This window comes from Gastrolobium bilobum, unplaced genomic scaffold, assembly GCF_033153095.1.
Source record: "Gastrolobium bilobum isolate Gb01-03AN ecotype WA unplaced genomic scaffold, APGP_CSIRO_Gbil_v1 utg16668, whole genome shotgun sequence".
In the NCBI taxonomy this organism is placed as follows: domain Eukaryota; kingdom Viridiplantae; phylum Streptophyta; class Magnoliopsida; order Fabales; family Fabaceae; genus Gastrolobium; species Gastrolobium bilobum.
Window position 1 is genome coordinate 1 of NW_026898163.1, and position 14,389 is coordinate 14,389.

The 14,389-nt window shown below is 33.7% G+C and overlaps 1 protein-coding gene across 1 annotated transcript; it reads right to left on the reverse strand.

Moving 5' to 3' along the window:
* Window positions 1-53: 53 nt before the first annotated feature.
* Window positions 54-1,463, reverse strand: LOC133313402 (uncharacterized; the record flags this gene model as incomplete). The annotated part of the gene is made up of 1 exon (XM_061514765.1): window positions 54-1,463. A coding segment is annotated over exon 1 (1,410 nt), but the record flags the coding sequence as incomplete, so codon positions are not given.
* Between the last annotated feature and the right edge of the window lie 12,926 nt (window positions 1,464-14,389).

Sequence of the window (14,389 nt, forward strand, 5' to 3'; positions counted from 1 at the left end):
TGTTGTGGGCCAATCTCACTTGTACCTTCATCCTCAACCCTTTTTTGACTCACCTCAATTTGTCTTAACATGTCTGAACCTGATGGTGGAATAGGCGCAGGCCTAAGTTCAGTAGAACCATCAAAGGAATGTTTGTTGTATCTGTACTTGTGATCAGGTGACAAATACCGACGATGCCCCATGAAACAATTTTTTCTACCAAACTTCAACCTTTTAGATTCTGTGTTAAAATTACATGATGGACAAGCAAGCAATGTATGTGTATTCCACCCAGATAAGTTGTCAAGACCTGGAAAGTCACTTATAGTACAAAACAATGAAGCACGCATTTGAAACATTTCATCAGTAGAGGAATCATAAGCATCTACACCAATCCATAATTTTTGTAATTCTGCAACTAGGGGCTGCAGGTAAACATCAATATTATTGCCAGGCATCTTAGGACCAGGAATTATCATTGACATGATAAGAGAAGTTTGCTTCATACAACACCACGGAGGATAGTTATAAATATACAACATCACTGGCCAAATGCTATTATTGGAACTTAAAGTTCCAAATGGATTGAAACCATCGGTAGCTAATGCAATTCGTAAATTACGCGGCTCTGAAGCGAAATCCGGATACAATAAGTCAAATTCCTTCCAGGCTTTACTATCTCTAGGATGCCTTAATAACCCATCTGGGTTTACCCCCGTAGCATGCCATTTCAACTGCTCTGCAGTTTTAGAGCACATGTATAGTCTCAGCAATCTAGGTATAAGTGGAAAGTATCGCAATACTTTTGCTGGTTTTGTTTTTTTCTTCTTTGTGTCGTCCATCATATTATTTGCACCACCATCATTTTCATTTGATTTCCATCTGGATGTGTTGCACTTCTCGCATTTATCCATCTTCTCAGCCTCCGGTGAACCCCAAAATAACATGCAATTTTTTGGACATGCATGAATCTTATCATAGCTTAGACCCAACCTTTTAATCATCTTTTTTGCCTCATAGAAAGATGTTGGCAATTTAGCATGGGGAAAAGCATCATTTAAAAGTTCAATAATCAAAGAAAATGTTTTATCAGTTGCACCACATAAGACTTTTATATGATACAACCGAACAATGAATGACAATTTGCTATATTTTGTGCAACCATCATAGAGTTCTTGATTCCCATCCCTTAGCAATTCTTTAATTTTTTCTAACTCTTCTTTACTGGCATCTTTTGTACCCCCAGTGTGGTCGCCATTAGGTTGATTTGATGTGTCAGAATCTTCAATTCCATGATCATCAAAGACACCAAAAACATCATTTAACATATCTTGCATTGGATATTGTCTAATTGGGTCTTCGCGTGCTTGTGCTTCTTCAACATTGGATTGAATATGTTTTTCCCCATGCATGTACCAAAATGTGTACTTTCTTGGAAAACCCTTTTGAAGTAGATGACTTAACACTTCAGTTTTATCACACATACTACGAAATCCACACTTAATGCAAGGACATAAAATTTGTCCATTAATAGATGCGTTTGAAAAGGCAAAGTCCAAAAATTGGACTACCCCATATAGGTACTCTTTTGATCTAAGTGGCTTCTCAATCCAACTCTTATCGATCATAATTAGTTAAATCTGTTTTCAAATTTAATTTAAATCGAATCAAAAGGCATTTAAAATATCTAATAATAAAATATTAAAATAAAATAAAATTCACTTTAGAAAATACCTTTAGATGCTGATCACTTTATATATTGAGTCGATGGTCACACCTCCAAGATTTGTATACTGAGCCAATCTACACGGCTGAAATCTCCTGCCTCCTATGGACATATATAAGGTAACAATATTTTTTTTTTTTGGTAAAAATTCACAATATATTTTAAATTAAATAAAAACATCCACTTTCTTACTTTTATTGACCTAATTTTTATGTTATTCTCCTCACAATATATTTTTATGTTATATCTAGAAACAACTTTCATTAAGCTAATCAGTACATGGAATCATTATACAATTAGCAATGTTTAAATATACACTTTATAATCAGCAAGGTAATAAAGGATACATATGACATACTTGAAAGCGTAACCCCATCACCGGTTTAAAATCATAAAGGCGTGGGCCAGCTTCATGATAAAGTTCAAAATATTTACTAATAAATATTTATTAGAATTTGTCAAATCTGAGAACCAAAGAGTACAGGGGGCATGCAACTTCCCCTTAAATCCACATTTTTAGCTTATAGGCAAATGAACCATCAATGACTAATGGTTCTTATCTTTAATATATACCAAAAATTAAAGAAAAGAAGTAAAGCTAAGAAAATAATGCTAAGCCAAGAGAAGAAAACTTGTTTAAAATTTAGACATTGGATAGGAGTAGGTATCCAACCATACCTGTTCCTGCATCATATTGCATCACAAAATTACTTTTAATTATTTATTAAATTACTCTCTTCACTTTATTTAAACTGTTATTTACTTTGCAATTTTAGTTGATTGCTGAATCTTTTGATAGAATAAAAGCATACCTGTGTTTGTTGTCTACTTTCAATTAAAAGCTGGGGATATTCACAAAAAACTGCATCACAAAGTTGAAGGAGATTGTTACAATTCAGTACCAATTAAAACTTTCAGAGCCTCCATGATAGAATCCTTGAGAATAGGCAAAGAAACTTCCTGCGAATAATACAAAGACTCGTTAGCTCTGGAATCAAAAAAATCTAACAGGGAGACCAAAATTTGAGTCCTTAATCCATATGCATCAAATTTCATGAACATGATCATTAGTTCCATTGTTTAATGCAATCATAACAGTAAAACCAGTCTTCCATAATGCACAGCCATGTGTAAAAAAACTTTTGCAGCTATTGTGCTCTACAAAAAAATCACTTGACACCAAAACTTATTTTAGAAAAAATCCAGATTCCCCTTTTCCCAAATAGATGAATAAATATAAAACTATGACATGATGAGTAGCAAAAGAACTGCATAACAAATTTAAACCTCGAACTGAATGTCTTGACAGTTCAATAAAAATTTGTCTTCAAAATTTGAAAAACTAAGAGAACCAAATTTCTCATAACCCAGATTTCAAAAATTTAAAACACAAGAACACACGTTTTAGCATACTGATGATTATGAAAGTTAATATCACAGAACAAAAAGGGAAATTAAAATTACCGTCTTCCCCTCAATTCCAAATTGAAAGAGCAGAATATTTTGTGAGTGAAGAAACTCTAGATTTTCTTGTGGATAGGGCTCAGGACATAAGTATCTGCAGCAATTTGCAACCTCACACATTAAGTTTCACACCAACCATAACAGAAAAAAAATCATCATATAACATAAACCCAGTAAAAATTGATTAAGAATAAAAGCATACGATAGAATAAAAGCATGACATGATGAGTAGCAAAAGAACTGCATAACAAATTTAAACCTCGAACTGAATGTCTTGACATTTCAATAAAAATTTGTCTTCAAAATTTGAAAAACTAAGAGAACCAAATTTCTGATAACCCAGATTTCAAACATTAAAACACAAGAACACACGTTTTAGCATAACTGATGATTATGAAAGTTAATATCACAGAACAAAAAGGGAAATTAAAATTACCGTCTTCCCCTCAATTCCAAATTGAAAGAGCAGAATATTTTGTGAGTGAAGAAACTCTAGATTTTCTTGTGGATAGGGCTCAGGACATAAGTATCTGCAGCAATTTGCAACCTCACACATTAAGTTTCACACCAACCATAACAGAAAAAAAAAATCATCATATAACATAAACCCAGTAAAAATTGATTAAGAATAAAAGCATACGATAGAATAAAAGCACAGTCGCCAAGTAATATATGATGATATACTAATTTCTAACTGAAGGCAAATTTAAAAATAAAATTCACATCACAGCCGCAAAAAGAATGAAAGAAACTCACCGTGGACGATGGAGCAAGGTGTGGCGCAGGCTTCAAGTTGAGACGCAACACGTCACAGGGTTCGAAATCGATGAGAAGTAAATTTTAACTAAGTATTACAAATATACAGAACTTATTGAAACAGAAGAAACGAGAGAGAGTACCTGACTATGAGAGAGAGTTAACTTCAGAGCCCTAAAAACTAAAGTTCCACTATAATTTCAGAACCTTAAAATTGCATGAAAAAACTAGATCTGAGATCGGCACTTCGAATCATAGAGATGAAACGTAAACCTGAAATTTCAAAAATAATTAAATAAAAATATATAATACTAAAAAATATTGTGAACATTCATAGATCTGTAAGGATCTAAAACTAGAGTCATCTTAGCACTGAGAAATTCTACCACGATTTGAAGCCTAAAGAAAGGAACTGAGTTCCAAGCCTAAAGAAGGAGGATAGACTTTAGTGTTTATCCCTAATAGAACAGAGTAATAGAGTAGTGAATAGAAATGAAAAATATTTTTTAGAAATAAAAGATAATAAAAAACTCAAAAATAATTTTACTTCATTTTGAAAATAGTGTGGCTAATCAGGGGTATTTTCGGATTTTTATCAACATTTTAATAAATGTGGTTAAACTAATGTCCCTGTAAGCCTTGTTTTTTGTAGTGAAATAAGTACTTTTTTATGTTATTTTTTGCTAATGATTCTTTTTAAATAAATATATGATCAACTGCTTTTGATTTTATTTTATTTTACTTCTCGGAGCATTTTATGGGTGAGAGTCTAATATTGATTAGACAAAGTAAAAGCATCCAACCCAAAATCATTTTTGGGTCCTAGAGTTTTGGTCTGAACCAAAATAAGGACGATTGAATTTCACTAAATTAGGGTAAGAATTCATAATGGGGTTATTTCATATGGAAAGGATCGAGACAACAGACCCGAAAAGGCTTAACTACGCGTATCCTAAATGTTGTGTGTGGGCTTGAATATTATGTGATGATATTTTGGACTGCACCTTAGTCTTTAAGTTGCAACTAATAGTCATTTTTTACCTGAAAAATTTGTAAAGATTTTATATGTATGCCAATGACTTGAGGTACAATGTATCTGCAAAATTTTGGTAACCTTCCACCTTGTGATGGTGAACGACTACATTTTGTCTATTATGCACTTAATTTAAGTGTAGTGTGCCAGTTTCAAATTGGGGTATTACACTTTATTGGATTAAACCTATTAAACCCAAATCAAGCCTTAACTAATAAGAAATGTATAAGTTGTGTGTACATGTCATCTTGCGAATTACTCAACAGCTCAGACCTGGTTACCATTCCACTTAGCCAATGACCGAATGATGAAGATAATTTCCAACCAAGCCTCAATAATATAAGTCATTGAGAGACATCTCACATAGAGTTATAGGTTATGAAAACCATCCAAATGAACCATTTAGAAGGCATATCAACTAAGCCACCACTCAAAGATGGTACATTGAGCTTACAAGCAAGTCATGTCGTACACTATAAATAAAAAGGCCAAAACTCATGTACATTTATCTTTTCCATATTATTTAAGCTCATTTTCTTATATATGAACTTGAGCACCATAGTTTATCACAGTTACCTCACCCCTTCTCAGTGGTGGAGCCACTTAAGGGTAGGGTGGAGCCTTGACCTGGGCTAAAATTTGAAAATTAGCCACGTTTTTAACATGACTAAATAATCGTGGCTAAGTTTCTAGATAAAATTTAATCTTAGGCCCCACTTAAATTTTTGTTAGCCCTGGCTCAATGAATCGGCTGGCTCCACCACTGCCCCTAAGGGGGCGTTTGGTTGCGGAGAAATTTTATGAATGATAGGGAAATGATATACATAGGAAAATGGTTGGAAAGTGAGTTTGGTAGAAAAATGTTAAAAAAAGTTGTTTGGTTGGAATAAATTTTACTCGGCAAATTAAGTAATATTTATAAAGTCTATGTTTGGATGTAAGTAAAATATAGATGGAAAAGATGCATGAAATTACGAAAATAACCCTGTAGTCAAAATATTTTGAATCAGAGGGTTGGTACCCTTTATCCGTATTGTAAACGTGTAAGTTGCCAACAAGCATAAAATAAAAAGCGGTTCAAATTGATCACAGATAGCCGTCCAAGTTGTAACTGTTTGAAAACGTGTATTGCTAGGTAAACTGCAATACCACCCTCAAAGTGGGATTATTTGGCCTGCTTTTTGGTCACAGATAGCCATCTAAATTGATCACCTGAGATAATGATTTAGGTAGCCATCTTCAAAAGCTGTTCAACCAAACATGATTGTCTTAGAATCCTACTTGTAATTTTCCCATCTATCTTGCCAAATTCCCTCAACCAAACACCCCCTAATTCTCTTCTAATCATCAGATCAACTAATTATATTGAAACTTTATCCCGAGACATCAATAATAACTCTCGATCTTGGAGATAACAAGCTTCAGCACTAGAATACATTCAACCAGGCTCAATCATATACCATACATGATTAGATCCAATTTCTTGTGATCTAACCTTGTTTAAAACGGATATGGAACATTTATTATTTCTATGTTTTTTTAACGAAAACAAGAAATGAATTTTCAGCACTTGACTCCAAAGTTTTGTACGTTGAACAAAATCTTACAAGAATATCACTCAAATCTCATATATGTATATATGTCCAAATTTTCGTTCAACTGATCTAATAAAGGTTAAAAACGTACTTAAAATTTATATTATGGGCGCCTTTCTGTTACAATAATTGAGACTTTGATTTCATTGTCTCCCGCAATATCTATTCGTCTTCAAGCTAACCCAAAATAGGAACCGACACAAATAATTGATTTAGGAAAATTGTTTTCTCCAAAGGAGATACTAATCTTATGTCACAGAGATATAGAAATACTTGCCTGTATTTTCTTTTTCTTTTTCTTTTTAATTTATGTTCTCCACATTTCTTGTTAATGCTAGAAATTTTTTTCTCTTTCGAGTTAAATAAAAGAAGTATTGCCCATTGATTCATGAGATTGATGTTTCTCATGTATATTGTAAGAGATAATTTTATCTCACATGTATACAAAAAAATATGTGGGGCTATATGAGGAGAATAGAGAAAAAAAATATAAATATAATATTTTTATGTGTATTTAGGAGATAAAAATTATTTTTTACTATATGAGAAATACTGATCCATTGATATATGTAAGTAATTACTTATATAAAGTAATTAATCAAACAAAAGAATAAAACATAAGGAGAAAATGGAAAGGCACGAATCTACCAATTTGATATATTAGCAGGATTTTTGTGGCCAGAAGATCAAGCATGAAGGACGTACTCCCATGTTTATAAGTTTGCCCAAGGCGACATAATCTGGCATCAGGCAGAGAAAACTACACTTTGAAATATTTTATTGAATCTTCCGAGCACCTGCATGAATGACACTCATTAACCTTATTATACTGGATTTCAATGGTGTTATCAGCGATTTTAAGAAGTTATACTATCAAAGTTCATAGACAATTAATTATTGGGTTCTATTTTTCTCATGTTGTAGGAGATAAGTATCTCCTACTATAGATACATAATATGGTAGAGCCCACCATCCATTAAAAAAAGAAAAAAGAAAAAATGATGTCATAACTTTTTATGTGAGAGAAACATGAGATAGTTATCTCATGTAAAATGAGACAATTATTTCCCTTAATTATTTTGAGGACCTAAAAAAACAATTGTCAGTAAAAAGTACTTCATAGCAAAGTACACTCGGACAATTAATTATTCTATTACTAAATTTTTTTACTATTTATTTAATCACCATTGAATCAGTATTTTCTCTTTTTTAAAAAAACTTGTTAGCATTATCTCTTTTTAATCAAATAATAATTAGATAGGTAGTAAGTTAATAATGATTTTTTTTTCCTATTTTATGGGTTTATTGTCTGCCCTTTAAAAGCACAAACATTTTCCCCTTTATACTTTTGGTTTGATGGGTTAAGTTTTTAACAGTATGTCTTACCGTTAAGATATAATTATAATATGAAAAATTGCTCTTATTCTCTCCCCACATCAGTTGGAGTGACTGAGGAAAGAGAAAAAAAACAACTTTTCACATTATTAACACTATATCTTACGAATAAAACATAATGTTAGACACTTAAATAATACAAGATTGTATTATTTAAAACCACAAACCTTTTTCCTTTTATACTCTCGATTTTATAGCAAGTGCTCATGGAATGGTCACCTTTTTTAAGGGTACACCAGTTAACTCCCCTCCCAACCTAAGTTTAAATGGATGATTGAAGGGACTCTCATTAACATATTGCTTTTTGCATCTTACATTAAAGGGAAAAACCTAATCCACATCTTCTCGACTTGAAAGAATAGAGGTATGGACTTATTTTTATTTGCATTTCTTAAAAAAAAATTATTTTTTAAACTCGAACCCATAATCTTTCAGTTGTAAATTTAATAGTGGAGATACAAGATAACAGAAGAGAAGAAAATTTACAGGAGGCACAGTGATTTTTACTTGTCAGAAACTTGTTATTAGCAAGTTTCCTACATCAAGGACAAAGGGCTAAAATCCCCTTTATCAGCTTGCATTAAATCAGAACCCCAATACAATGTACAAAGACATAAAGCATCTACAACTCAGAATCAAAAGCAACACTCTAAAGAACAGCACCTAAGAGATCTAAACATGTATCAGATTACAAGAACAAAAAGAAAACACACACTGGCATGTAATATCACACAAAGTATCAGATACCCATGCACCAGCTAAACCAGTGAGCTTCTACGATCTTGGATTGAAGTCACCAAGTCCCAAGCGAACAACCCAGCCGCTTCTGATCTTGATCTTCAATCAATCCTGCAAAAGAGAACGAGAAAACAAAGGTGCACACAAGGAGAAGAAGAAGCACACAGGTAATCACAAGATTAGCCAAACCGAAGGGGTGATTTCTTGATGAAATCAGCAAACCCTATGATAGGGTTTTAGAGTGCCTTTTTGAACGAGAGAGAAAGACAGAGAGAGAGATATAAATCGGGTAGATCACTTAATGAATAAAGGAAGATCAGTTTTATATATATATATTCAATACACAAAACTGAAGCAATAAAACGCAAATGACATCAAAAGGAACAAAACGCAAAAGACTATTAAAAATTACCCAATAACCCCTATTTTAGGAATACCAATGAAGTCCACACTTTCAATTATAAAGAGCAATCTTATCACATCTTATGTTAATGAGAGTGGTTAAAAAAATACTTAATGGAAAAATTTACCGTCAAACTTGTGAGATACAGCTTATAATGTGCTATAAAGTATAAACAAAATGTAGAGTCAGTACTGGTGGATAACTGGAATGAGATAACATGAACAGAAACAAAACACTGATTGTAGGTAAGGTAAGCTTCGGTATAGAATTGAAATTGAGGTAAAAAGAAATCATAATGAGTTACATTTGACAGTTGAACATCAAAGTCCCAGAGGATAGCATGTTGATTTGGGGAAGATTGCTTAAGCTTGGGGAGAAAATGAAAGGTTGTATCCTTTAACAATTAGGAAAAGGTAACAGAATCTCAATCTAGTATGATAGATATCAATTCATAGATGTTTCAATTCACTAGATTGGTGATCCAATTTTTAACGGGTACAACATTCAAGAGATGCATAAGGATATAGAAAAATGAAAGGCTTCAAAGACAACATAATGCTTGAAGGATTTTTGCATCCTTACATGGGGAAATGTTTTTGGTACTACTGCTATTCCAAATTTGGCACAACATTTTTCCAAATTAAAAAATTTTGGTTTCATTTGAATCCAAATTATTTTGTATATTTTCCTTCAAATCCTCATACTTTTTTTTTTTTTTTTTAAATGTCTGGTACATCAGTAATAGTGTTTCGAAAAATGTGGTATGCTTGTGATTTAAAATACATTTATAATACTGTTTTGAATCGGGCTTTAGATCCAGGCCCAATTACACACTTATGGCCCAAAAGAAGAATCTACCCATTCAAGAATATAGGAATCTCCTCAACTCCGAATGCTCCACTACTAGAAGATCCAAAACACGTAACAAGAAGAGAGACTAGAATGTCTTAAAACAAATAGGACTACACCTCGATTCTTTTGATTTGGGCCAAAAGCCCAGTGGTGAAGTTCGAGAACTTTTATGTTCATTTCATGATTAAATAGTTGAATTAATATAAGTTATATTAGTTTTTGAATATTAAAATTACATATGAATATCATTTCTTCCCTAATTTTGATAACTTCCACTTTCTTTCTTATCCTTGGAATTCTCTCTCTCTCTCTCTCATATTGCCTCTTGTGTCCGTCATTCTCACTCATTCATGCTTGAAGGATTGCATAGTTCTAATGCTAATATGAAACATGTTCATTGTAAACATTCAAGATTTCTGAAGTTAGTCAAACATGATCACTTAGGCAATTTTACCTTGTAGAAAGACATAGCTTCCATGTTTATCTGGATTTGAAATTTGGTATTAATGTTGGCTAGTAATGATTCTTCAACGTAGTAGAGGAAAAGACACTTTCAAAAAGAGATATTTTCATTCAAAGGTAAGCAAGCACATGCATGATTGGAGAATAATCTTTTCCCACAGATTAAGGATGGGGTGCCCAATATGGCATTTGATTTCTTGTTTATTCTTTACATTTCGTGACTCAACCCTTGTCCCTCACCATGATCACTGGTCTACAAGTTGGTGGCGAGAGATAATTGTCGACTATGACATCATTGAAGGTCAAGAACAAGTGTTATACATATATACATTGACTTCATTCCAAAGGGGGAGTCATAGACAAATGCTGTGTAACATTGAAATTGACACAAAGGTAGAGAACTTGTCCTAGTATTATTAACTCATGTTGCTAATACTATAGAATGAACCATCTTGGATAGCACAAAGGGTGAATGCATATATATTTTGTACTACTTGCCAAACTTAGTGAATTCCCATAAAATTGCACATTTTGATACGGGGATGGGAACAGTACCCTTGCTATCCTCTACATATGCAGCTATACATGTTTGGGTGCAAGGTTTAACCAATACTTAATGCTCATCATTCCTTTTATTGAAACAAATAAGTTCATCATGACCACGCGTGCATCTTCTCCCTTTTGGTTTTTAGGACTGTCGTGCTAGTCAATGTCCCTTTTTAGAGGCATATAGGCCGTTGAATTTCTGAATAATTGAATATGCCAGGTCTAGCTATTACTGTTGGGTTTGTTTGCCAAATTCAACGACCCCAAATTAAGGACAATAATAAGCATATCACTATTATTACTTTTAACGAGAATTGTTGAATGATATATAGGATTAGTTTTTTTTTTTATTTTTTAAATATCAATCCTAATTATTTCTTCGAAACTGGTTGGGCTCCGGTTTCTCTACAAGTGTCAATTTTTTTGAACTTATTATGAGAATAATTTCGAATTGGAACTTAGTTATAGTTAAAGCTCTTTTTTCCTCCATAAAAATGTATTAAAAAAATAATATAGAGTTTTCAAAACACAAATATTTAAAAATAAAATTGTCGGCATTTACCAAAAAATATGCACATTTAAATTTTCCATTTAATGTTATCGAAGCACGTACAAATTGCCAGCAATCCTTGAGGACAGGTTAACAAACGCAAAATGCACATATTCGGGTGGACTCGAACTCAATCATCAATGGCCTCGAATTTTCGTACCAAGTATAAATGATGGTAGTTTAGTTGGTGCTAGAAAATTGAGTAGGTGAGACGAGAGCATGTATTCAATTTTCTCCAGTATTATCTTTGGGAGGAGTTTAAAACCTTAATATCGGGACCCGTCTCGAATCGGACTAGTCTCAAAATAATGAAATCTGTAAAGAATCATTTCAACCCAAAATTTTAAAATATTGGATGAAAGCATTTTTAATGATTTATATTATTATTTAACACACCACTCTCGTAAGAGCCGAGCTTGAGACGTGAATATTGCACCGGCTCAATTTTTTTGGTTTAACTTGTACTTATTTTAATTCCACCATTACAAAAAGGAGATAGCGATGATCGAACTCTTGACCTTATAGTCACTAAAACTCTGTTACTGTATAAAAAATTATTTCAACCCAAAACTTTAAGATGAGTGAATGCCTTTTTAATAATTTATATTATTCTTTAACAAAACCGATTGGAATATCACAACAACAACAACAAAAACTGTAGATGTTCCTTTCTAACTCGTTATTGTCCATATAATTTTCTTCCCTTGCATTTCGAATCAGAGAATATTCATCTACTCGTGCTGGTAGAATATTTACGTCCACGTAATAAAAATATTCAATAAACCTAAGGCTTTCAAATTAAATGTGAAGAAGACTCATCGGTCTACTCATCAAAGAAAACTAGAGCTCATGTTGAAGAAAGATATAATAAAGAATCTTGGCCATATGCTGGAAAGAATCAAAATGTTGATAAATAATTGTCTAAATTAAACAAAGACATAACACCAGCAAAGATTGTTGGCTTTTGTCAAAAGGATCCACAATGGAAGGTTTTATTTGTTGGTTTTCATGATAAAGGACCAACTTGATAAGGTTCAATACAGTAAAATGCATGATTGTCAAATAGAAAGCTTTGTGATCATTTGGATAAATGTCAACATATGGTATCACGCGTGAGAGAGAATAATTCCCGGAAAGGACTTTTCATTCCAGCAACTATACATACCTATTGTAGATAAGTAAAATGATTATAAGAAAAAAGTAAAATATTATGTGGTGCTAAATTCATGTTTCTTATTACAAAACTTTCAAGTGAGAATATAATAGTTGAAAAAATAATAATTCTGATAATTTAAATTTTATATAAAATATCAAAATACGAAACTAATCTTAACTATATATATATATAATTAATTGAGTAACGGTTTGTTGAAAATATTCCTCCTTAATTACTTAGGCGACCACACATTCCAACATAAATAAGTAGGGAATGTATATATAAAAAAAAAAAAGTAGGGAAGAATGGTCCATTGACCATCTATAAGTAGGGGAGAAATCAAAATTATGGAATATCCCTAGTGTGAGAAAGTTAAAATTCTCTTCCTAAAAAGAGAGAGAGAGTATTCCTGTTACGGGCCCTTGTGAAGTATCAAGCCCAACGCACAACTTGGTGGAGGATACCAAAAGGATTAGAAGACAGCCCAGCTATCTCAAGGACTTTGAGACGGGCTAAAGGGTTATGACCTTTTTAATACATTCTAGTACTGCTTTGTAGTTGACAGACTCTTTTTATTTTCATGTCTTTGAATTGGTATTAGGTGGCCCAATGATAATTGGCACTATAGGTTAACTTGGAAGTTAGTAAAAGGTAACAAGAATTTAGCTCATCTCTCTCTCTACTCTCTCTCTCTACCCCTGAACTCTCTTTTCTCCCTAACCTTCTCTTCTGCATTTCTGAAAAACTGAATTAAACCCTACATTTGGTGCTCTCGTTGACTACTCCACATTACCTCCCATGGGTGATAACACCCGTATGAAAGATATCACTCAAAGATTAGACACATTGGAACTCCAAACCCACCGCTTGGACACCTTGGAACAACAACTGCGTGCTGCAGAATTGGTGCGTGAGCAGCAACACTTGGATCTTAAGGACTCCAACGCTCACCTCCATGAGTCACAAACCCAAATTCAACACGCCCTGCAATGGATCTTGGAAGGTCAATTTCCTGTGGGACACTCTAACGCAGGTTTACTTGGTTCTGGTCCAGGTTCAAGACCCAGTACCAGCACTTCAGATCTGGTTAAGCTTCGCCCATTTAAGCTTCTTTTTCCCAGATTTTCATCTGGTGATCCAACCTCATGGGTTTTTGCTGTTGACAAGTATTGCCAGTATTATCAAATCGGTGATGAGGAACACTTACTGATTGTTTCATTTCACCTAGACGACCCTGCAGCTTGTTGGTTTAGGGGTCTTAGTGAGGAGGGTTTACTCCCTACTTGGGCTTCTTTTATCACAGCTCTACACAGGCGGTTTGGGCCTTCTGAATTTGAGGAACCAATTGGGACCCTAGCTAAGTTGCACCAACTGGGTTCAGTCACTGATTATCAAGCTACATTTGAAGCTTCTGCAAGCAAGGTCCCTGGCTTATCAGCCACTATGAAACGGGGTCTCTTCATTTCCGGTCTCAAGCCTGGCATCAGGCGTTCAGTCCTCACCCAAAGACCATCTGATTGACATGAAGCTTTGGCTCTAGCCAAGGTTTTCGAAGACCAGTTTTCAGATGACAAAACCCCCACGACCCTGGATACCTAGACAACATACTGCCTCAAACCCTTATGGCCACCCTCATTCCCCTACCCAGCCCAAACCTACATCCACCCTAGCCTTGCCATCCACTCCCTCACCTAAACCTCTTTCCGCAATTCCTATTCGCCGATTATCCCCAGC